Source organism: Triticum aestivum, chromosome 4D (genome assembly GCF_018294505.1).
Source record: "Triticum aestivum cultivar Chinese Spring chromosome 4D, IWGSC CS RefSeq v2.1, whole genome shotgun sequence".
In the NCBI taxonomy this organism is placed as follows: Eukaryota; Viridiplantae; Streptophyta; class Magnoliopsida; order Poales; family Poaceae; genus Triticum; species Triticum aestivum.
The window spans coordinates 507,003,947-507,030,044 of NC_057805.1; the positions used below are offsets into that span (position 1 = coordinate 507,003,947).

At 47.7% G+C, this 26,098-nt stretch overlaps 2 protein-coding genes across 2 annotated transcripts; both read left to right on the forward strand.

The window, feature by feature from the left end:
* Nucleotides 1-778: 778 nt before the first annotated feature.
* LOC123100671 (cortical cell-delineating protein-like) lies at nucleotides 779-1,210 on the forward strand. Its single transcript, XM_044522560.1, has one exon. The coding sequence runs from the start codon at nucleotides 779-781 to the stop codon at nucleotides 1,208-1,210; it is 432 nt and encodes a 143-aa protein (XP_044378495.1).
* An 11,640-nt stretch (nucleotides 1,211-12,850) lies between these two features.
* On the forward strand, nucleotides 12,851-13,686 carry LOC123100672 (pEARLI1-like lipid transfer protein 2). The gene has a single exon (XM_044522561.1). It carries the CDS (start codon nucleotides 12,906-12,908, stop codon nucleotides 13,422-13,424), a length of 519 nt encoding a protein of 172 aa, XP_044378496.1. The 5' UTR covers nucleotides 12,851-12,905; the 3' UTR covers nucleotides 13,425-13,686.
* Nucleotides 13,687-26,098: the final 12,412 nt, after the last annotated feature.

Genomic DNA, 26,098 nt, shown 5'->3' on the forward strand with positions numbered 1-26,098 from the left:
ATGATGATCCCTCGAACAGAAGACCGAAAGCACGGCCTCCCTGCACACCATAGTGCGTGCCCTAGTAGATTCGCTAGACAATTAGTCTAACTAAAATTTTACTAGTTAGCTGTAAATGTTTGTAGTTCTACAATTACACATATACAATTTGACAGGCATAAACTAATCTAATGTTGAAAGTAAACTAACCCCGTTTCCTTTTGGTTTGGTCGCTTTGTGTGGCCAGCCGGCCGGCAGCGCGCTCGTGGATCAGCGTGACGGTGGTTGCCTTTCCCATTCCCTCAACGGAGAGATTCGGCCGACGATAGGCGGCCGGCGGCAGGCTCAATCTCAGGCGGCAGGTGCTTTTTTTTGACGGGATGTCAGGCGGCAGGAGTAGTAGGGAGGTTGGAAATGAAATGAAGTGATTTGATTTTTTTGAGCGGACGAAGCGATTTAGATCCAAAGATTACTAGTAGAATGCCCGTGTGTTGTCACGGTTTTTGAAATATTTTGCCGTAACGCATGTTAAATTTTACATGTTAACGTCAGTTGGTATTTTTAAAACATCATCCGAATCCATCACTTCACGAACAAAAGTGGAATAAATTCTATACTACATTATATAAGTACATACTGTATAGTATATGCAAACAAATGTGAGACTAACACAACTGCTTTTATTTGCAAAAAAAACTGGGTACCCCTTGTTACGTACAAATATATCAACATATATAAATGATATTTTATATTAATAAACATTAGAAAAAATAAATTATCGCTGGTCATCCACATAGCAATGGTGCCCTCCAAGCTCGCCCTCCTCATCGCCATGAACCTGGTCCTCTTCGTGGCCGTGCATGGCTGCGGGTCGTGCGGCAACACACCGCCTGTCCCGGTCCCAAGCCCGCCGATCGCCGTGCCCCCGGCAGCTTCCGTGCCGTCTCCGCCTTCGACCGGCGGCGGGGGCGGCACCTGCTCAATCGACACGCTGAAGCTGAAGGTATGCACCAACGTGCTAAACCTGCTGAAGCTCAACCTCGGCGTGCCGACGAATGAGCAGTGCTGCCCGTTTCTGAGCGGCCTCGCCGACCTAGACGCCGATGTGTGCCTCTGCACCGCCGTCCAGGCCAACGTCCTTGGCATCAAGCTCAACGTGCCCGTCGACCTCGTGCTCCTCCTTAACCAGTGCGGCAAGACCTGCCCCGCCTACTTCACCTGCCCTAGCTGATCCATCCACCACAAACCATCCATGTTAGACCTGCATCGTCGTCATCATCGTACTCGTAATTATCATATTTTCTGGTATACGCAAGCGCCTACATATTTTCTGCTTTTCCAGTTCATGTATATGTCAGTCGCGTGCATGAATGGGCTCCCTCGCTCGTGCATGCATGCTTAAGTTAGTCATTTCCCGTTATGATATCTTTTTTTTCGCGGGTGCCTTTTATGGTATCTAAATGCATGATTCGAAAATATTTGTAAAACGATATATGTACGTGGAATAAAACAAATTCAGGTTGTGTGTTTTTATTTCCATGGGTGTTCAGGTTGTGTTAACTCGATCCGTGATGTGCCAGCTTGTATATATTGTACGTAGATGTACGCACACATGAGTGTATGAACCATGATCAGATCCACTGCTCTTCACATGCGTTGGCGGCTACATCATGTTTCCCATATCCTGGCCTCTCTTCTTTCCTCTTGTCAGTTACAAAAGCGCGGTAACGTTTCTAAGCTTGCCACGTGTTGGCGGCTACATTTTGTTTCTCATCACGGGTACATATAGAATGCATGCTTGACGCGTCCTTTTTTAAGCTTACACCAGACTATGAAGAACCATGGATCCGTTGATGGGAAGGACGGTGTGTGTGTGTACGGGGGTTTTACGGAGTGCCTCCAACATGGCAGATTCTTATTGGGTTAAGGAGGGAGGTTGGGCCCCACACACCTGAAAATCAGGGGGGGGGGGGGGTGGAGAGATTTTATGGTAAGTCCCGTAACAGCCTGTAAAACGCCCGTGTGTTTAGCATTTTAGTGTGCGCATGTGGATAACGTAATGAACGAATAAATAAAGTGAACTGTAAACATTTCAATGTCAACGGTACTAAATTTTATTTGAACCGGACATCCATGATATTGCCACACTTTTCACCTAAATGTGTATCATTGTGGCACTTTGGATCAGATTTTAGCTTCATAATTCACAATGAACAAGATTCAATGCCAGACTCGACCAGTTGACAATAGGGTCACATGCAACCGGTCAAGCTAAAACCTGGTTCAGAATGACCAGAAAATAAAATTTGGCTCCGAGAATATCACATTATCTGGTTTAAATCACGATCTATTCTATATACACACATAAATGTACAACTGCAATGAAGATATTTCACAATGTACTGTTAGCTAAATCAACGAAGGACAAAGCACTTAACTGCTTGGGGTACCCATATATATGAAATTATCACAGCTACAAATCATATGATATCCAAATATATTGATACATAAGAATGTATGCATTAAACATATGCATACCTATTTATCTTGAGCATCATATGTTTATATTAGCATATAATTTGTGGCTCTCCTTGTATGGGTATGACTCGAGAAAGTTTGCAATAGAAAATGATGAAATTATATAGAACAATATACTACATAGTCCTTTTGGATGAATGAATTATTAGCCTTGTAAAATATTCCAAGGAAGTTCTCTATCATTTAAATTCCTGCGAAATTCAGGTCAAGTACCAACCATTTTTTTGCCAAATAATGTACTCCCATCATTTGGATACACATGTCTTTTAGGAATGGGTACGTCTTCAACATGCAACTTTTTGAATATCTTTGTCAAATTTTACATATGGCAAAAAAAATCACAACAAATCTAATGATATTATTTTCATCTAACCAACAATAATATTTCCAATTCATAGTTTTAGTTAAACTTGTTCAGGAATGGCTTTGGTATTTCTAGAAGAACATGTATTTCCAAATGGGGGAGCAATTTTATTCGGCAACTACCAATGACGTCTAAATCTCACTATTGCTTCATCAATTTCATGACCATGTGTTAAAAAATAATCTAGCTCATTTACTTATTTGATCAATGGGAAATTTACATTTTTACACAAAACAGAAGTGCCACCTATAATTATTTTATGTAATTCCATGGAATTATGGAACGAAATGAATTGTTTTCTTGCACTCTCATGTATCCTATATACTACTTAAGTAGTTGATTGCCAATACATTATTTATCTCAACATGCACACATGCCACCTCATCAACATCACCACTTCAATTGTCTCAACATGCAATGGAAATGTGAATTATCAACAATATGAAAATCCCATTTCATCAACCTCAATAATTTTTGTTCCCTCAACATGCATGAGAAATCATACTTATATTCTTTAAATATTTGTAACTATATAATAATCAATTACAATAAATAATATGTACTTTTAGTCTTGATTCTCATATTCAAATTCAAGACAACAAAATCTCATAAAAATAATATAATGCAACCAATTCCTGCAGCAACGCGTGGGGTATCATCTAATTTATAAGGTTTTCTTGTTTGTACTTCTGTAATTAAAAGTCGCTGAAAATAACTATAAATTACACATAGCCCTCTCAGTGCAAAATCCTCAGTACAAAAGGGATATAAGACAACTCCCTCTGTACACAAAAAAACGACGTTTTGGGTCAACTTGTAAAGTTTTGACAACCCAATTTTGTTTTCAATTCTTTGATTAGAAACTTGAAAATTTATGCACAAGTTTATCTGGAGAAGTACTCCGGAATATTGTATCTTTTTGTTGTTGTCACACATTTAGTGAAATATAAATTTGCGATGAAAGTTACATTTGTGTCAATTGAAAAACATCACTTTCTTGTGAATTAAAAGAGTACACCCGATAGGTAATTATGGACGAAGACTGAAAGCCATTGATATCCATGAGAAAGGGACCATTTTCTATCTGATGTTTTTTTAGAGCAGAGGCGCTTGGCCGGCCTTAAGAATGATATCAATTGATATCCAAATCGCCGTTCTTCTCCTCCGCATTCGTTTCTTTCGCCTCCGCCTAGGGTTCGTCATCGCCGTGCCGTCCCTGGGTTTCCGAGGTATGGGATTGGCCGCGCTGTGTGGGTTCCTCCTCTAGCGGCTATGGCGGGGCGTGGAGGTGCTCCTCCAGGACCGAAGTCCCCGGTGGTGGCTGGGACCGCGTCAGGCGGGCGTGGTGCAGGAGCGCCGCCTGGGCAGGGGTAAAAGAAGATTTCTAGCGGATGCTTCTATTGATCATAGGTTGGATTTTATCGCCCTGTCTGAAACAGGCAGGGGTAATTTCTCCCCGCAATTCCTAAATACGTTATCGGGAGGTGTCGAGTTTGATTGGCACTACCTACCCCCGAGAGGATCAGGCGGGATTTTACTTGGGGTTAGATGCGAGACTTTGGAAGTCCGTAGTGTGGTTATGGGAGATTTTGCCGTCAAGTTCCGGGTCAGATTGAAGACCGATGGGTTTAATTGGGCATTGGTGGCGGTATATGGGGCCGCACAGCCAGAACTCAAACCAAATTTTTTGGCGGATCTGGTTCGTATTTGCGGGTCTGAGCAGCTTCCAATCTTAGTTGGGGGTGACTTCAATATGATTACAAGGAGAGACGAAAAAAATAATGATAATTTTCATGGTAGGTGGTCGTTCATGTTTAATACCATTATGGAAAGCTTGGATCTGAGAGAGATAGAGCTTTCTGGCAGAAAATTCACATGGGCTAATACCTTGCGAACCCCTACTTTTGAGAAGCTAGATCGTGTCCTTGCGAGTGTTGACTGGGAACTGAAGTTTCCTCTAGTAACAGTCCAGGCGTTATCGCGTGGAATCTCGGACCACTCCCCTTTACTGGTTGACTCTGGTGAGGCAACACATGCAGGGAATAAAAATACCTTCTCTTTCGAATTAGCGTGGTTTGAGAGAGAAGGTTTCTTCGACCTAATAGCCACGGAATGGGCTAAAGAGGTAGGAGGGAGGACTTCTATTGAGAGATGGCAGAATAAGATAAGACATTTGAGAAGTTTCTTGCGTGGGTGGTCTAAGCATCTTAGTGGGATTTATAAGGTTGAAAAGGAAAGACTCCTTACTCTTATTCAGGCCTTAGATGTAAAAGCCGAGTCCACAATCCTAGAATCCACGAAACATCATGCTAAAATAGATGCGGAGATGAGATTGAAAGAACTCCTGCGAGAAGAGGAATTGAAGTGGGCATTGCGGGCTAAGGTTCGCAAAGTTGTCCAAGGGGACGCCAACACTCAATTCTTTCATATGATTGCTAACGGCAAGAATAGAAAGAAAAGAATCTTTCATCTTGAGCAAGATGAGGGGACGATTTTAGGGCAGGAAAACCTAAAATTATACATTACCAACTACTATAAGCAGCTTTTTGGGCCGCCGGGGGATAATTTTGTGTCCCTGGATGAGTCGAGGGTTGAGGATGCCCTCAACTTGCTGCGGATGAGAACGATATTTTGACTGCACCGTTCTCGGAGAAAGTGGTGTTTGAAGCTATTTCTCTGATGAAGAATAATAAAGCTCCGGGGCCGGATGGATTTCCAGCGGAGTTTTATAAAAAAAGCTGGCATATTATTAAGGGGATTTTCTACCGATGTTCCATGATTTATTCTCTGGACAGCTTCAGTTGTTTCATCTGAATTTTGGAACTATTAATTTGCTTCCTAAGAAAACAGAGGCCGTGCGAATTGAGCAGTTCAGTCCGATCTACCTTCTTAACGTAAGTTTCAAAATCTTCACCAAGGTTGGGACAAGTAGACTCACGCTGATTGCGCACTCTGTGGTGCAGCCATCCCAAACTGCTTTCATGCCGGACAGAAACATCCTAGAAGGGGTTATGGTCCTTCATGAAACGCTCCATGAAATTCACACGAAAAAACTAGACGGGGTTGTTTTCAAAGTGGATTTCGAAAAGGCGTACGACAAAGTCAAATGGCCATTTCTTCAACAGGCTTTGCGTATGAAAGGCTTTGATCAAGCCTAGAGACAACAGGTAGAGTCTTTCATGCAAAAAGGGAGTGTTGGAATTAGAGTAAATGATGACATAGGTAACTATTTTCAAACACATAAAGGCCCGAGACAAGGAGATCCGATGTCACCTATTCTGTTCAAAATTGTAGTCGACATGTTGATGATTCTAATAGGAAGGTCCAAGGATGCTGGTCAAGTAGGTAGTCTGGTACCTCATCTAGTTGATGGAGGTGTATCTGTCCTACAGTACGCCGATGATACTATCATCTTTATGGAGCATGACTTGGCAAAAGCGAGAAACATGAAGCTGGTGTTATGCTTATTTGAACAATTGAACAGATTAAAGATTAATTTCCACAAGAGCGAATTGTTCTGTTTTGAAAGAGCCAATGAGGAACAAGAGGCATATAAGCAATTGTTCGGATGTGAATTGGGGGCTTTACCTTTCACTTATTTGGGTATACCAATTCACCATCGTAAGCTAACAAGCAGAGAATGGAAGAGCATTGAGGATCGTTTTGAGAAGAAACTGGGATGCTGGAAGGGCAAACTGATGTCATATGGAGGCCGTTTAATTCTCATTAATTCAGTCCTCACAAGCATGCCCGTGTTTATTCTGTCTTTTTTCGAGGTACTAGTTGGACTTCGGAAAAGACTTGATTTCTATCGGTCCCGCTTCTTCTGGCAAAGTGATGACCTGAAGAGGAAGTATAGACTCACTAAATGGGACATTATTTGTCGACCGAAGGACCAAGGGGGCCTCGGTATCGAAAATCTTGAGGTGAAGAACAAATGTCTTCTCAGCAAGTGGCTGTATAAGCTATCTAGTGAGACCGGGGCTACATGGGCACAGATTCTGCATAATAAATACCTTCATTCCAAAACTTTATCCCAGGTGACAGTGAGGCCGATGGATTCGCCTTTCTGGAAAAGGACTGATGAGAGTTAAATCAGTCTTTTTTAATCGGACAAAGTTTGTTATTGGGAACGGTACTTCTATGAGATTCTGGGAGGATACATGGCCAGGGGATATGCCCCTCGCGCTTCAATATCCTTCTCTCTATAACATTGTTCAACGAAGAGATGCAACCGTTGAGACGGTATGTCAGTCCACGCCTCTCAATATTCAATTCAGGGGAGGGCTAGCCGGAAACCGTTGGGAAGCTTGGCTCCATCTTGAGAGAAGATTGATGGATGTTCAACTAACTCAACGACCCGATCAGTTGTGTTGGAAGCTAACTAGGAATGGAAAGTTTACGGTCAAATCCATGTATTTGGATGTTATTAATTCTAGCTCTATTCCTAATTCGAAGCATGTTTGGCATGTCAAAGTACCCTTGAGAGTTAAAGTGTTTATGTGGTTTGTACACAAACAAGTCATTTTAACTAAGGATAACTTGATAAAATGCAACTGAAATGGATCCACTAGATGTAGCTTTTGTGATCGGGATGAATCCATCAAACACCTCTTTCTTGATTGCCCCTTGGCAAAAATTCTTCGGCAGTTTGTGCACATAGCCTTTAATATTACTCCTCCGAATAATATCAACACATTATTTGGGACGTGGCTTGATGGGGTTGAGCCCCAAACAGCGAGACACATTCGCGTAGGAGTATGGGCATTATTATGGGCTATCTGGAATTGCAGAAATGATTTGGTCTTTAACAGAACAACAAATACTCATTTTTTGCAGGTTATCTTCCAAGCCACTGCGTTGATCCGTATGTGGTCGCTACTCACTCCGACGGAGGCCAGGGAGCGTTTGGTTACTGGATCTATCCGATGGGAGATGGTAGCACGGGTTATTTTCAACCGGTTTGGATGGCGGTCATATAATAGGATAGGCAATTAGTTTTCCTATCTTTCTCTTGCTAGCCGGTTGTGGCTTTATTTTTGATCTTTAGCTCTTTGTGAGCATTTTTTGTACTCTGTTGAGACTTTAAGACTACCGTCGAACTGATTTGCTTGGTAATAAAGGTTGCCGTATGCATCGTTCTGATGCAGAGGCCGGGGATACCCCCTTTTCGGAAAAAAACTAGTTTTGAAGTTGGCAGGAAATAAAAACAAAAAATAAGGCAAGTGAAAAGGTTCGATACAAGCCACTCGGGCCAAAACATGTGATGCTGCACAAGCAACCGAGATTAGCCACTGGAGCTGATGAACTCGGTTCTCTAGCTAATGATCCTGATGAAATATAGTTCTTGTAAGGCCATTTAGGTCTGTCCTGTAACTTAAATATCAATTCGATACGGGCACGCACTCCCTTTCTTGGATCTCAAATTGTCAACTCTCTAGTTAGGGTCATAGTCTTGAAATGATCCCTTCTTGTAGCAGTCGAATTGACTCAGTTTTTGCACCGCACTGATTTCGAGACCACTGCTACTTGCATGAATGTATGATCGATCAACTTGCATGTTCCATGGATTTGAGGCAAACGACAAGCTAGTAATCCACCTGATAACGTCCGATTGACGCGTGAAATGGGCAGCAGATTTGTCCAAAGAATCAGTAGGAGTAACTGGACGTACGTAGAGCAAGCTATGGCTCTCGGTCGATCGTGTGAAACGGAGAATAAAAAGGTCTCCATTGGCCACTGCCTGGAGACGCTATGATTGACCTAACAGCTAGTGTACATGCGTGCATGCTCTGTTGCAGATCCCTAGGGACGGAAACCCACGCCGTTGTTGCACTGCTCATTTTGCTCTGAACCATCGGATGCGTAACGGCTGCTGCAAGCCGACCAGTTCTTCTGCAGCGAGGTCGGCGGGGAACTGTCACAGTTGAACAATGGAATTGATCTCTCTGTTGTATGAGTTACAACATGTTACACATAATCATCCGTGAGGAAAACAGAATGCCTGAGAGAGAAGGCGTGCTGGCCTTGGGGGATCCTGAAGTTCAGGAGGTGGCGTGCGTACGTGTACGCTTCTACTTGTTAACACCCCCCCCACCCCCCAGTTGAAACGTCGTTTGGTAGGACATTTAGACTGGAACGGAACTCATGAAATACAAGTGACGGTATTTCTTTGGTGAACAAGTCGGTAAATTGGGAGCTTGAAGGAACATGAAGAATGTGAGCTTCACCGAATGCCAGGTTATCACGAACAAAGTGTAGATCAATCTCAATATGCTTCGTGTGTTGATGTTGAACTGGATTTGAAGCGAGATAGGAGGCGTTGATGTTGTCACAGTAAACAATTGTGGCCTGGGTAGGTGGTCGGCGCAACTCATGCAGGAGCTGCCGAATCCATGCGCCTGTTGAAACTCTGAAGACCATGAAAGCCAGTCAAATCAAGATAGATCCACCAAAAAACTAAATTGACCGGATCCTGTAAGACCCACTAGAGACACAACACCACATATCCCCTGCTGGTGATAAGTACACCAATGGAATGGGGATAGGGTGTGGAAGACATTATTTCTAAACTGGAAAAGTGCCGCCACCACGCCGTCCCAAACCAAACATGAACGCTCGCTAAAGACAATTTGGGTAAAATTTCCCACGTTATTTTACGCCAAGTCCAGATCTGAGAACGAACTCGGCACCGTCGAGGGCCATATGCGAATGCCGTCTTCTCCGATGGCCTAGCCCGGTTAGGCCGCCATAGAAACTTACGCGTTGGATACGTCCATCCGCCGCCGAGCATGGCCTGACAAAGACCTCCACTCGAGCTCTCATCTCCCTCGACGACTGAAGCAGTCCTCCAAGATCTCCAAAACATGCCAGCAAAACATAAAACTAAGGCTACATGAGATGAGGCAGATCGGGGTAGCGCCAGCGGAGGGCAAGGAAACCCTGGATGCCCGGGAGCCGCTCGTGGGGGAGGAGAAAAACATTTCGCAGAGGTTAGCAATGCTTGTTAACAACATTTAGCGTGTATGATTTATGTTTTTTTTCTTCTAAAAAGGAGGTTTAAAACCCCTGGCCTCTCCATCCAAGGATGCACACAACCATCTTTATTAAATTATTCAATGAAGGTCTAACAAAAACATATATCAAACAACCCGAAAGAAAATACTCATTCACCTACAGACTTGACAATGGGGGATGCCAACACAATGCCCTCACCATCTAGAACCGGGTTCAACGAGCCGCCCACATGGCGTGTCGGGAGCACACATTTGGTCTAGCAGACACTAAGATTGTACCGGATGCACACACTTCAAAAGTCGCGACCACCATCAAACCACCGACCCATCTTGCACACAAGAGATCCGCGCTGTCCTTGCCAGGCCACCCGTCGACGCCACCATGGCATCACACAGCTCCACCGCCCTGCCCTCGTCCATCAAAACGTATTCGTCGCAAAGACCATCTTGCGCCATGCTACCGAGACCTGCCGCCATCGATGTGGTAGATGCCATGCAGCTCCACCTAATGTCGACTCTAGCGAGCCTCTACTCCAAAACAATGCCCTCCTGAGGGATAACGACATTTATAGTGCTGCCATTGTCCGATCTAGGAGACCATGATCAGGGGTTTCCCCACGGAGCAGCCCGACGAGGGGACGACGAACGCAACAACGATGCCTTCAAAAAGTTAAATGTGTATACATAGCCATCGCCCTCCAAGACCAAGTTGGAGCTCGGTTTTCACCAGCTGCCACTTATCCGCAACTCGCAGTCGGCTGAATCACCACCAAGTCGTGTAGATCGGCTCCGCACTAGACCTCACCGATCCTCCACCATGCCAACCAGCACCACCATGGCACCCACGACTGGAACCCAACCGTCGAAGTGAAGATGCAAATAGGACTTGACAGGGACAAGGTGCCCCGAGCCGCCACTGCCATAGGCAACACAGACGAACCAAGAACACCCTACCACCGTCGCCAATGCGCCGAGCCTCCCTCCAAGGTTTGCTACACCAAGACGCCAAGAGCACCGTCGATGGGCCTCCACGTCGTCGTCTGGGAGGATGGGGCCGCACCTGGGAGATTCCTCGCCGCCACCGGCACTGGCTGGGCTTTGCCGGCAGCTACTCTCGGTGGCAGCGAGGGGGTGGAGGGAGGAGGGGCGGCCGGCGGCGGGGTCTAGTAGTGTTTCCTCGAAGGGAGATGCGGGGGTTGGGGTCATTCCGTTTCTGACCTACAAATTCTTATGAAGTTATTCGTATGATTTATGTGAATGACCTGGGGATGATGATGACTAGGCGTTGATTCCAAGAATAGTGAAGATGCCATGGTTGAAGTCTTTTCCGCCTATGTGATCTCCACCATCCTGGGCAGAACGGCGTCGGTATTTTCCAGGAGCCCAGTCACCTGCGCACCTCGCAGGGATAGGAGGACTTGCACCTTCCAGAGGATGAAGTTTCCTCTCGCAAGCTTCTTGGACGGCGGTGCACCAAGGTTGAGGGCTACAGCCGTTGATGAAGACATGGCGGCGGCGTTGATGTGATTTGTGGTTTGCATTTTTCTTATTCTGTGGCTAAATGTGTATGGAAGATGTGGCTCTGATATACCATGTTAGGATGGGGAGCGTTCCTACTCCTCAATGAGGAGTCGTGTGAATGTGACATGCCGTGGCCTACATGAAGGTGCAACGTATCGCAAGGATACGGTTATTACAGAAGAGATGGAGCTACGTACGGGAGGTTGAGAGGAAGTTGAGATTACAACAGAATATTTCATCTAACAACATTGAATTAATGCTTCAGCCAACTCATCCAAAATTGCGAACAGATGAAGAGAAACAAGAGAGACGTAAAATGTATTTCAATACTCCTCCTCACGTCCAGGCTATTTTTAGTCCTTAGACGTGGGATCGATGTAGACGGTAGAATCATTTTATTTAATATACGTTGGCAAGGTCATGAACTCAAGACCTCTTGGCTTTGATACCATATTGATTTCATGCTCCATCCACATCCAAAAGTCTGAACTGATGAAGAGATGGTCCATATATTTCAACGGCTGTAGGGTACATGTCTATGCATGCATGCATGCATACAAAATTATAAAACGTCTTATATTTTGATACAAAAATGGTATGTCATAACCCAAGGCACGAAACGATGTATAGTACACATCTCTTGCCTTGGTAGTAGCATGCATGTGCATGGCCACAAGGAATGAAACCATACCATGCAAAAAAAAGGAATGAAACCATACGACATAATAATCCCTTATTTGTCTCTCATGACCGGTAGATCAGGTTAGGCCAGCTGAAAGCGCTGCCTGATATATTCCATTTGTCATATATACTTTGCTTATCTTCTAAATTATTGTCAAATCTGTCTGCCCAACAAACATATATATATTCACTTCATTCCAGAACAACGGTGTGTATTTCTTTTGAGAAGTTATACTTTTTAACATATGAATAAGTTTGTAGAGGAAATATCGGCATCTAAACTAGTATCAAATTTGTATCATCAAATATATCATGTCGATGGTGACTTCATAGAATCTCAAGATGTTATGCCGGCTTAGTCTCTCAGAGATACTCATTGGGGTAGGATGTACGCGTGTGCGTTCATAGGGGTGATTGTATGCTCGTGTATGCGAGAGCGACTTTGTTGGTACTGCGTTCCAAAAAAATGATATCATATTTTGGAACGGAGAAACATAAAAGGTCTTCTGCGCACCTCTCGTGTTTCTGTTTGTTGGCAAACAAGTTAAGCTCCAGTAATGGTCCACACGTAACATCCTACAATTGTGTACTTACTAGTAGTGGTGGTTGCGCATATTTTTTGCAAATTGCCGCAAGAGTCAAACTGTATTGATCATGACACGAACGATGCACTTGCACTTGCGCACTGCACCCCGGCCTAGCTATAAATACCACCCCAAGCAACCAATGAAAAGCATCAAGCTAGCGAAGCCCGCCTAGCTCAGCCACAAGCCAGTACACTCTAGCTAGCTACTAGCTTCATAGCAATGGCGCCCTCCAAGCTCACCCTCTTCCTTGCCCTGAGCCTGGTCCTCGTGGGAACCTCGCACGGTTGCGGATCGTGCGGCAACACGCCGTCCGTGCCAGTCCCAACGCCGCCGATCGCCGTGCCACCGCCGGCCGGCCCAGTGCCAACCCCGCCGATCGCCGTGCCCCCACCGGCCGTCCCTGTACCAAGCCCGCCCATCGCCGTGCCCCCGCCGGCCGTTCCAGTACCAACCCCGCCGACGCCCGGTGGCGGCAGCGGCACATGCTCGATCAACACGTTGAAGCTGGGCGCGTGCGCCAACGTACTGAACCTGCTGAAGCTCAACCTCGGCGTGCCGGCGAGCGAGCAGTGCTGCCCGCTCCTGAGCGGCCTGGCCGACCTAGACGCCGCAGTGTGCCTCTGCACCGCTATCAAGGCCAACGTTCTCGGCATCAAGCTCAACGTCCCCGTCGACCTCGTGCTGCTTCTCAACCAGTGCGGCAAGACCTGCCCCGCCGACTTCACCTGCCCTAGCTAAATCCATGGATACATCGTCGATCTAAATATCACAAGCCATGCATGTTATACTTATATATGCATGCAGTCGTCGGCTCGTCGCTCGTGCATGCAGAAATGCTTACGTTTTCTTTCTTGCACTGACTATGTATAAGCTAGTCATCGATCATTATATCTCGTATGTTATGGTCTCTAGATGATTCGCATATTTGTTAACATTTATACATACTTGTACACGTACGTGGAATAAAAAGTTTGTTCAAGTTGTGTTAGCTAGACGTGTGATATGTATCATAATCAGATCCAGACCTATTTTTTGGGGTAGATCCACATCTTTTCTCATGCATTGGCTAGATCACCTTTGTCATCATGGGGCCTCTCTTCTTTCCATTTTGTCATGTACTAAGGGCAACTCCAATGCGGCTCACCAAATCGCCCCCAAATGTCCGGACTCCGGACCGGACACTACGAGCATTTTTTATCATTCAACGGTGGTCACAAAAAATTCGAGGAACTAGGTCAGGCAGTCTAGACCTCTGAATTTTCACAAATGGGCACGGAACCTAGGGGAGTCTGGACAGGCTGCTGACACACCAACTCAGCCTCGAACCGACCACAAATCCATGTTTTCATCTCCCTCTCTTCTATCTCCTCTCAAGGGGCAGACATTTGGTGAGTATGGTTGGATGTCAGGCGCCCGCCTAGCCAGCAGCAACGCAGGTTGAAGCCATGCCCTAGGAAAAATTGTATCTACAGTGCAACACAGGGCTGAATACTATTGTTTTACCTATAGCCAATGAGGGTCGGCCCGCCACGCCCCAGGTCGAGGACCTGGCTGCTCAGGCCCTGGTGCCGCAGCTGCGACCGTCTATCCCCGGACATGTCCAGACGTGTCCACGAACATTTGGTGATGTGCGTTTTTGCGATCCGTGATGGAGTTGCCTTAATTGCTAGTAACACAACTGTCATGTCCTTTTCGAAAGCTTAGGCAGCACGACAAAGAACCATGGCTCCATAGAAACAAAAGGATGGTGTGGATAATGTGATGATTGGGTCGGTAAACTAAACTGTAAATATTTCCACTTTAAAGCGAGTAAATTATATTTGAACCAGACATCTATGATATTTCAATATTTGATCTAAAATTTATCATTGCGTGGATTTGAACTATATTTTAGCTTCATAATTTGACACCGAACTAGATTTAAGGGCCGACCCTTAGGTTTTCACAATAGGGTCTCACGCAACAGGTCAAACTAAAACGTAGTTGACAGCGTCTTGAGTATCAAATCTGTCTCCAAGAACATCACAATACCTGGTCTATATCAAGATGTAATACTGCAATGAAGGCGTTCACAACCACTGCTTGCTGTTTGATAATCATGAGACGAAGAACCACTTAACTTCTTGCAGATATAATATAACTAAAATAAGGAATACCTACTCATCATATGATCCGAATATATCTGTACATACGAATGTATTAAACATATGGATACTATTTGTTTATCTTGAGCATAATATGTTTTTATTAGCACATAGACGAATGGGGGATTACTCGACAAAGTTTCAAAGAATGAAATTATGTAGTGAAATATCCTGCGTAGTCCTTTTGGAGAAATTATGTAGTGAAATATCCTACATAGGCGTTTTGGTAGAAGAAACTATTATCCTTGTAAAGAAAAATACAAGGACGTCCTCAAAAATTTATGGCAAGTGTCGAATTGACCACTTTTGGCTGAATCATATACTCCAGTCATTTGGAAATACGTGTATTTTGGAAACCGGCATGGCCGCCAACATGAAACTTCGATGGTTGCTTTTCATATGAAAATATTGTGTTCAAATTGTATCGATTGCAATATTACATTTTTTACAACAAATATAACGATATTATTTTCATCTAACCAATAGTACTAATTCACATACATATTGTGAGTCAAAGTTTTTGAAAATAGACTTTGTCATTTCTAGAGCAACATCTATTTCCAAATGGGGGGGACATTTCTTCGGCAAATAGCAGTGAAATATTATTCCTATTAGGATGCGATACATCTGATTTAATTATTTGATCAATGAGAAATTTTATTCACCCGCAATAAAAGAGAAATTGTTATTTTTGCAAAAATATAACTGCTAGCTGTAAGAATTTCATGTAATTGTTGAGGGAATTAGACTTGTTTTCTTACACTCTTGCGTATTTATAAGGGTTACATATTTGTACTTATAGGACGATAAAACCATTTGCATGAAAATAACTAAAATTGTACTGAGTCCGGCTCCTTGATTTTGGCCCTCTACACAGAGCATCCTCGGTACAAAAGGGGATACATGACAAAATAAGTACTCCCTCCATACACAAACAAAGAGGACATTTTGAACTTCTCTTAAATCAAATCTGAAATTTCTGACAACCAATGCTGCTTTAAATTATTTTTTGAAAACATAAAATTGTATGCGTATAAAGATTTGCCTCAAAGTGTACTTCCAGAATATAGTAATTTTCCTGGCAGAAACGTGTGGCCAAAGTTGCATTCTGTGTCGGTGTTGAAGACACCACATTTTGGTAAACTAAAAAGGTACACCAGATAGGTAAATATGGACGAAGACTGAAATCTAGCAATATCCGTGAGAAAACGGCCCATTTTCTAGCTGCTGATCCTGAAAAAATATCAGTTCTTGTAAGGTCATCTGCGCTCCGGCCATTCTGTCACAGGAATATTGATCAGATACGCTCTCCCTTTCTTAAATCTCAAGCTGTCAACTCTCTAGTTAGGGCCAAAGTCTTGAAATGATCCCTTGTTGTAGCAGTCGAACCGACTCAATATTTGTACATATATGGGAAATTCAACCAGACAGAGAGAGCAAGTTTTGGATGCATCCACGTTAGTATATCCTAGTACAGCGCTCGATCACATGTACAACTAGATATCTAGAACTTCTCTGCCTAACTGATGGAGATCGACGTGCATATGTGTGTCTTGCTGGCTATGCAACCCTGCCGACATGGAAAGATATATATCCATGTGAACGCTTGATCGACCATACAAAACTACAAGGAAACATAGACTAGAATAAACCGCACATACTTCGAGACTATTTGCATGAAGGGCCGATCAACTTGCATGTTCCATGGAATGAAGGTAAACGATAAGCTAGCGATCCATTTGACAACGATGGATCAGCGCGTGAAATTTGCAGCAGATTCATCCAGAGAATCAGTAACTGGACGTACGTCGATGCTTAGCTGATCTCTATCGATCGTGTGAAATGAAGAATAAAAAGGTCCACATTGGCCACACAGCATGGAGACGCTATGTTTGACCCAGCAGTTACTGTACTACGTGCATTTTTGTCGATCATTCACCTCCGCCTGCCACGTCTCCTTTTACTGTTAGTGCACCTGCTCATTTTCTCTGAACCATCGGATCTCCAGGGTCTCCAATCTCTGCCGTCGACGTGCATGCACGGGGAGGGTATAACTTGATACATCTCTAATAATTTTTACTCGATGTGGTTTGACTCAAATAATTGATTTCATGTATAAACATTGGTATTCACTTAATTCTTGACATATTATATAGTGTTACTAATTAATTCCTGATAGTACAGTACAATACTAATGATTGCTCAATATATGAAGGTACGGAAATGGAACAACAGCAGGTAAAACTAATAGCCAAATACTCCTTGTGGCGCTTATCAAGAATAATGGAATGGCTTTAGGCTTGTGAAAGTGCATCTAGGACCTAAATGATGTTCTGGTGATTGGTGTGGTGGGAGTTGGGTTGGGAACTCTGGCCAGGGGAAACCCTTGGCCGGCTGTGGCGGCCATGACATCGGTGGCGCGGTGAGCGCCGGATTCCCCCTTGGACGCGATGTTGAGGTACATCTCCCCCGCTACCTCCTTCCACTTGGACCGGGTGAAAACCTTAAATACTTGGGATTGGGAGATCGCGGTGCAACGGCGTCGTTCCCACTTTGATGGCTGTCGTCTTGGGGGGTGGATGGAGTGTGTGGTGCGGTGAGCTCGGGTGGTTCCTGGAGGTGGCTCAGTCCTCTTATTCTTTGGCCGTGTCTTCGGTGGCAATCTCCATTACGCTACTTGTCCATGGCGTGTCATGTGCTTTGGGCATCGGAGTTGTTCTTGGGCTCTTTGTGTGGTGAGAACAACGTGAGGAAGTTGTTCCCGATGTTGCATTTTTTTTTAAAAAAGGAGGAAGATCCCCGGCCTCTGCATCTGGATGTGCATGCAACCACTTTATTAATTATTCACAAAAGACATTACAAAGTAATACAACAGTAAGACTGAAGCCACCGTCCAGGCAACATCTACCGCTACTCCTATCCAGTTGATGAAGGGATGCTGATAGTCTGGGCCTAATACCAAACAGACCTCGCAGCCAAACCTTACATCTAAGACCTGAGACCCCAACCAGGACGCCTACCGGGTATGGGGCACCCACCGGTCCGGCGCACACTCAAAGGCCGCCGCCGTCACCTGCCACCAATACATCTTCAGAGCTGTACTGCGGCATCTACCTTGCCCGGTCTAGCTGCCGTCGACGCCACCACGATGTCAGACAACGTCACCCTCCTGCGCGAGTCAATCATCGCACCTCAGATGCCAAATCTCCAGGGCGCCATGCCATTGAGATCTGTCACCATCAATGTGTATGATGAAGCATCGCTCCACCAAAGATGTCGTCCACTGGTCCCTCGAGCCCGTGTACACCTCCAAGAATGACGCCCCCAAGGGGGAAACGACACAAGCGCACCGCCGTCTTCTGATCTATCGATCTAGGTTTCCCCCGGAGGTAGCAGGTAGTGGGCTAGAACTTCTCCACGGCGATGCCTTCAAGAAGGGAACGACACTGTAGAGCGTCGCCGCCGCCGGCTTTGGCATCTAGCCAAGAGCAGGTTTTCACCCAGATCTGTTCAAAAAACTCCATCCAGCTTCTTGTGCACGGATCGCCACGTTCTCTGTCGAAGACTAGACCAAAAGGATCAAGCCACCACCGCCAGATCAATGCAGCCAGCATCGGGAGATGACGACAGTCTCCCAGGCGGAGCTAGCACGAACCGGGGCAGAACGAGTCGGAGACGATGAAACCCCTGGAACTCCGGCAGACCAGCGAAGAGTCGCCGGCACCTCGTCCAGATCGCCGGCCACGACGGGCCGCCGCCACCCCCCGCGACGTCCGGTAGTCACCAGATCAGGGACGGGCTGGAACCGGTCGGACCAACGGGCGCACCGCCACCCAGACATGGGGTCGCCGCCACGTCCACCGGCGCCCCCTATGCAGCCAGCCGATTCCCACTGGCACCACCAAGGGCGCCGCCGCTGGGACGCCGCGCCGCCGTGGGCCGAAGTGGGGGCCGCACCTCCGTGGATCGTGGCGCCCGCGCCACCCATGGATCCGGGGGAGAGGGGAGAGGCCCTCCGCCACCGCGTCGCATGCACGGGCTTAGCCCGGCACCGACCACCTGCGGCAGCGGAGGGGAGGACGGGCACGGGACGAGCCTCTGGCGGCGGAGGTTGGATCCCCCCGTGCCGCCCGCAAGGGGGGCGACGCCAGGGACGGGAGGGCGTTGCTGTTTAGGTATGGAAAGGACATAAATCTATCCATGCGTGCTCCAGGTAACTTCTCCACCTTGCCGACAGTGTGGCGCCCTCTGATCAAGGGCGAGAAGTTTGTGGTCTTCTTCGGTGCTGGAGGTGGATGACACTGTGCTTGTCACGCCATGTGGGTGCAAACTATAGATGGCTTCCTCCCGTGGCTTCATTATCCTCCGAACTTCCGTTTGCCCATTGTCTCAAGTGCGTGGACAGTCTTGACTAGGGTATTGTAGCTTTACATTTTTTTTTTCGTTCTCTTTAGCTTTCCTTATGCGCTATGTACCTGCTGCCTGGGGTTGCATCCCTAGTTATCCTTTTTATTTATGTTCCTTGTAAGGTGTGGTTGGTTGTAACAACATCTACAACCGGGCGCCTCAAACCCTCCTCAAACGACCGGGCCGACGGCCCGGTCACTGACCAGTCAAAAAAATAGCGACTCAGACGGGCGTCTGAAATGAGCGCGCTCACCGGCACCCCTCGTATCCAGCAAAATCTGGGGCGGATATGGGGAGGCACGGGTGCAACCGGGCGCATCCGCCACTTCGGACATGACAGCTTCACCCCATCCCAAATTGTATCAAATTCACCCCGACATACCGATTCCATTTGCTCCTCTCCTTTCCTCTTCCTCCTCCGCACTGGCCTTCTCAGCTCCGCCGCCATTCACTCCTCCACCACTGTTATGAGGCTCAGCGCCGCCAGCACCGGGATTGCAGTCCTCCCATCGGCGATCGCCGCTACGGACATTGGCGTTGGCCCGGAAGCCACCGCGGTACGTCCAGCAACTTCTGGCCTGCACCTTGCTCTCTATGTGTTCGTCACATTGTCCGGCCAGGTTTTTATGATTTATTCGTAGGCACCGGCACCATGGATTCCGATGCTCCGTAGGACAAGGAGTATGGACCGACTGTGTTTGATAAAATTATTGAAATTAGTTCTTTGATTCATCGGATTCAGATGAATAAGTGGATATATATAATCATGCTCATGAGTATGCAAGAGGAAATGGACCGGTTGGTGGAGCATATTCTTAACTTCAGGGGCTCAATTACGGGGAGAAGAGTTATTAATTAGGATAGGGTCTCCAGAGCACGGCTACTCTACAAAGATTACTTTGATCCCGACCCAACTTTTCCTGATGATCCATGGTTTCCTCGCCGTTTTGGTAAACGCAAACCATTGTTTTTGTGCATTGTGGAGGGAGTGGAGGCACACGATGACTACTTCAAGATCACTAGGGACTATTGCGGCCAACTTTCTTTCTTTGCTAAGTAGAAATGCATGGCTGCACTGCGGATGCTTGCACTTGTTACTGCCGCCGATGCCGTTCGTGAGATGGTCCGGATGGGAGAGACACTACTGGAATCAGCTAATTTGCCATCTGCCACCTCTTTGCCGTCTGCTAGCTGACGGCAAAGAAGCTCTTTGCCATCAGCTACCCAAAAGCAGACGACAAAGAAAGGGCAGACGGCAAAGAAGCTCTTTGCCATCTGCGAGCTCTTTGCCGTCTGCCAGCGGACGGCAAAGATTCTTTGCCGTCCGCTGGCAGACGGCAAAGAGTGAGGTGGCCCCCACCCCCCGCCAGTTTGGGAAAAACTTAACGGCCTACCTCTTTGCCGTCTGCTAGCAGACGGCAAAGAGGCAAAAAAGGCGGACGGCAAAGAGGGCACTACCTAACGGCCCGTACCCCCCGCCCGTTACTCACTTTCTCCTCGCCGTTCTCTCCTCCCACCCCGCCGCCGCCGCCGCCCGCCGCGCGCCGCCGCCCCGTCGCCCCACCGCCCCGGCTACCCGCCGCCCCACCGCCCCGTCGCCCCCCCCCCCCCGCCCCGGCTCCCCGGCGCCCCGGCCCCCCTCGCGCTCCGGCCCCCCGCCGCCCCAGGCCGCCTCCTCCACCGCCCCGCCCCGGCCCCCCTCGCGCCCCGGCCCCCCACCCCCCCCGCCGCCCCAGGCCGCCTCCTCCACCACCCGGCCCCCGCCGCCCCGGCCCTGCCCCAGGTGAGCCCCCCTTTTTTTTTCTGTTTTTTCCCTTTTAGTTTTAGTTTTAGTTTAGATTTAGTTTTAGTTGTAGTTTTAGGTTTAGTTTTAGTTTAGTTTTAGTTTTAGGTTTAGTTTTAGGTTTAGTTTAGTTTGAGGAAAGAAGAAGAAGAAGAGAAAAAGAGGAGAGGAGGAGAAGAAGAAGAGGAAAAATGAAAGGAAGAAGAAGAAGAGGAGGAGGAGAAGAAAAAAGAAGAAGAGGAAGAAGAAGAAGAGAAAAAGAGGAGAGGAGGAGAAGAAGAGGAAAAAGGAAAGGAAGAAGAAGAAGAGGAGGAGGAGAAGAAAAAAGAAGAAGAGGAAGAAGAAGAAGAAAAAAGAGGAGATGAGGAGAAGAAGAAGAGGAAAAAGGAAAGGAAGAAGAAGAAGAGGAGGAGGAGAAGAAAAAAGAAGAAGAGGAAGAAAAGGAAGAATAGGAAGAAGAAGAAAAGGAAAAAAGAGGAAAAAACCCCGACCCGACACGGCACCCCGACCCCGACCCGGCACCCCGACCCCGACCCGGCACCCCGACACGACACCCCGACCCCTAGACCCCGACCCCGACACCCTGACCCCAACCCCGACCCCGACCCCGACACCCCGACCCCGAGCCTGACCCGACACCCCGACCCCGACACCGACACGGCACCCCGACCCCGACCCGGCACCCCGACCCCGACACCCCGACCCCGAGCCTGACCCGACACCCCGACCCCGACACCGACCCGGCACCCCGACACGGCACCCCGACCCCGACCCGGCACCCCGACCCGACACCCCGACCCCGAGACCCCGACACCCCGAAGGATTCTGTCGAAGAGTATGAGCTTCTCGCAAAGCAAGGAGGAGGGTGGCACCGTCTACCAGCATGGTGCTACACGGCTCCCGTCCGTGCCGGCGACCCGCGAGCAGAGGTGGTTGATTTTCCCTGATGGGGAGAGGTACGTAAGTGCATTTAATATTTTTGTACCTTCTGCATTCACGTTTCTTCAAATAACTAATGCGTTGGCCTTGTCATGCTGCAGGGGTTGGGACCACCATCATAGTGTCCGCCGGCCCAACTCCGTCCTTGGAGTTCTTTGCCGGCAAAACTTCCCGGGGTTTGTCACGTTGCCTGGTGAGGGTAGGCTTCCAGAGCTTGGATTGAGCTGGGAGCACTACGTGGCTGCCCCGGCCCCGCCGGATGAGATTATCGACGGTGTCGTGTGCGACACGAGGGCAGACATGGTGATCAGAAAGTTCTGGGTAATTTCTCCTTTACACATTTCAAAATCTTCAACTAGCAAGTTATTAATTGTACTAATCAATATTGTCTCATTTGATTGCAGACATTCTACAGGTGTGAGGAGGGATACGAGGAGGACGCGGCACATGTTATCGAGAACGTCTGCAAGCGCCTACTCCAGAACTTACGGCACGAGGCTCGGGTGCAGGCTGTTCGAGACTACTACGCCTTGCGTGGTATCAAGAAGACCAAGCCGGCATGCCGCGATAAGTTCCTGAGTAAGGAGCAGTACTTGAAGGTAATTCTTAAGGCCTTCTACTTAATTTCCTTCATTTAGTAATTCTTAGCCGTAGCGCTCAAGTTTCTATTTGCTAACTTAGGCGCCTCCGAGATGGTGTGCGGATCGGATGGATTGTTGGGAGGTGTTGGTCGATGAGTGGTGCTCAAAAGAATGGCTAGCCCTCCACAACGAGGCCAAGGACAAACGTGTCCAAATGGAAGGTGTGCCACACCATCAAGGCAGCTCCAACTTATATCAGTTCGGGCGCAACTGGGTATGTGGTTTGCTTCATGATTCATGCAATTCATTCATCATGCTAGCTTGAGCCCTTTAATTACTAATTTTCATTGTTTCTCTCTTTCAGGCATGCTACAATAAGGCGGATAAGGTGCCAGAGGTGTACGACCTGTATGCCATGGCCCACACTGCCTCTTTCAAGAAAGTCAAGGCTTTCTCTCAGTCTGACCTCGATGATGCAAACAACTTCACCAACATCTCCTCCCACAACAAGCTCGTGAGATATAGAGATGAGGGGAAGGCGAGGAAAGGGGAGGACTTTAACCCGAGCCAGGGTCCCATTGATCCAGAGCTGGTGGTGATATCTGGTGGCGGGAGGTCCCATGGCTCCATAGCCATTGGAGATGGACTTATCCGTTGTCCTAGCACTCTCCCGGAGATCAAGGCGCGCCAGTCGAGCTCCGCTCCTGAGATAAGGCCTCGTGAACGGCCAGTGCAACTCGCCATCAAGGTTAGTGATACGTACTCAGTTATCTTTCTCCATTACATTGTGTGCGCTTCCATCAATGATTACAAATGGTCATGTGAGTGGTGTTGCAGGCTGCTATACAGACTGAGAGAGATAGAACGGAGAAACTTCTGACGGAGGTGGCGGAGAGGCAGCGGGAGATGGAGGAGAGGACGAGAAAGATGATGGAGGAGGAGAGGGCACGGAATGACATGCAGGCAAGGGCCATGTATGAGCTCCTTGTGGTAAGTTTCTTCTGCAGATTACTTGCTAGTCTTAACATTTGAGTCTCATTACTAACTAGTATGACTCTGTTGTGAAAACCAAATGTGCAGTCTGTGTGCGAGAAGTCCGGTCAGCCCGCTCCGCCGATGCCAGTGATTGCTCCTGGGAGCACGGTGAGTTTAATTTGAATGGACATTACTTGCTAGTCTTAACATTTGAGTGTCATAATGCTAACGAGACATTGGAAATGATCTTTGGTGCAGCTTAACTCCAGAAACGCATCGCACGATCCTTCTCCAGGTAGCGGCACTAGCCACCCCAGAGGAGGAACAAGAAGAGCCGGAACAAGAAGAGGTTACTGCTGCGGATGACCTGTCATTGCTTGACCGATTACGTCAAGGTGGCCTTCCACATGTTGATGCCACTGAACCCTATGAGCCCGTCATTGATTATAGTGATGATGATGATTATGCATTTATTGATGATACTGATCGAGATTATTAGTAGTGTCAGGTATTAAATTTTTTAATGTTGTACTTGATGATGATACACTTAAGTGATACACATATTATTGTTCATGTCGGTCTTTTTTCTATGTTGTACTAATTTCGTTTACTGTTTGTCATGGCAGGTGTTGAAAGATGGTGGGCGCTGGTCGGGAGCGCGCCAAGGCCCCTTCTTCGTCGGCGCGTGGTCTGAGGTCTTCGATTCCAGACGCACCTCTCCGCCGAGCGTTGCTGGACAGTATGTCCACACCGCCGGGCCCTTCTTCGTCGACCGCGGTGCCCAGCAGGGGACGAGGTAGGAAGAGAGGAGGTGGGGCACGTGGTCGCGGGAGAGGAGGTAGGGTGACTGCTACGGCGCCTTCCTCGCCGCCACCCCCAGCTGTTTCACCCGAGAACGTGACTGCTAGGGTGGACTCGTCCGAGGAGGAGGCTACACGGACTCCGGTCCACGAGCCTCCGGTCCACGGGTCTTGGGCCCACGAGCCTCGGGTCGACTGGCCTTCGGCCCACGAGAGTTCGGCCCACGAGACCCTGGAGGAGCACACGTCCGGATGGGGTACCTTGCCGGATCAGCCCGAGGAGCCGAGTGGCCATGCTGATGATGGCGGGGAGCCGACTGATCTTGAGGAGGAGGGTGGCACCGTCTACCAGCATGGTGCTACACGGCTCCCGTCCGTGCCGGCGACCCGCGAGCAGAGGTGGTTGATTTTCCCTGATGGGGAGAGGTACGTAAGTGCATTTAATATTTTTGTACCTTCTGCATTCACGTTTCTTCAAATAACTAATGCGTTGGCCTTGTCATGCTGCAGGGGTTGGGACCACCATCATAGTGTCCGCCGGCCCAACTCCGTCCTTGGAGTTCTTTGCCGGCAAAACTTCCCGGGGTTTGTCACGTTGCCTGGTGAGGGTAGGCTTCCAGAGCTTGGATTGAGCTGGGAGCACTACGTGGCTGCCCCGGCCCCGCCGGATGAGATTATCGACGGTGTCGTGTGCGACACGAGGGCAGACATGGTGATCAGAAAGTTCTGGGTAATTTCTCCTTTACACATTTCAAAATCTTCAACTAGCAAGTTATTAATTGTACTAATCAATATTGTCTCATTTGATTGCAGACATTCTACAGGTGTGAGGAGGGATACGAGGAGGACGCGGCACATGTTATCGAGAACGTCTGCAAGCGCCTACTCCAGAACTTACGGCACGAGGCTCGGGTGCAGGCTGTTCGAGACTACTACGCCTTGCGTGGTATCAAGAAGACCAAGCCGGCGTGCCGCGATAAGTTCCTGAGTAAGGAGCAGTACTTGAAGGTAATTCTTAAGGCCTTCTACTTAATTCCTTCATTTAGTAATTCTTAGCCGTAGCGCTCAAGTTTCTATTTGCTAACTTAGGCGCCTCCGAGATGGTGTGCGGATCGGATGGATTGTTGGGAGGTGTTGGTCGATGAGTGGTGCTCAAAAGAATGGCTAGCCCTCCACAACGAGGCCAAGGACAAACGTGCCAAATGGAAGGTGTGCCACACCATCAAGGCAGCTCCAACTTATATCAGTTCGGGCGCAACTGGGTATGTGGTTTGCTTCATGATTCATGCAATTCATTCATCATGCTAGCTTGAGCCCTTTAATTACTAATTTTCATTGTTTCTCTCTTTCAGGCATGCTACAATAAGGCGGATAAGGTGCCAGAGGTGTACGACCTGTATGCCATGGCCCACACTGCCTCTTTCAAGAAAGTCAAGGCTTTCTCTCAGTCTGACCTCGATGATGCAAACAACTTCACCAACATCTCCTCCCACAACAAGCTCGTGAGATATAGAGATGAGGGGAAGGCGAGGAAAGGGGAGGACTTTAACCCGAGCCAGGGTCCCATTGATCCAGAGCTGGTGGTGATATCTGGTGGCGGGAGGTCCCATGGCTCCATAGCCATTGGAGATGGACTTATCCGTTGTCCTAGCACTCTCCCGGAGATCAAGGCGCGCCAGTCGAGCTCCGCTCCTGAGATAAGGCCTCGTGAACGGCCAGTGCAACTCGCCATCAAGGTTAGTGATACGTACTCAGTTATCTTTCTCCATTACATTGTGTTCGC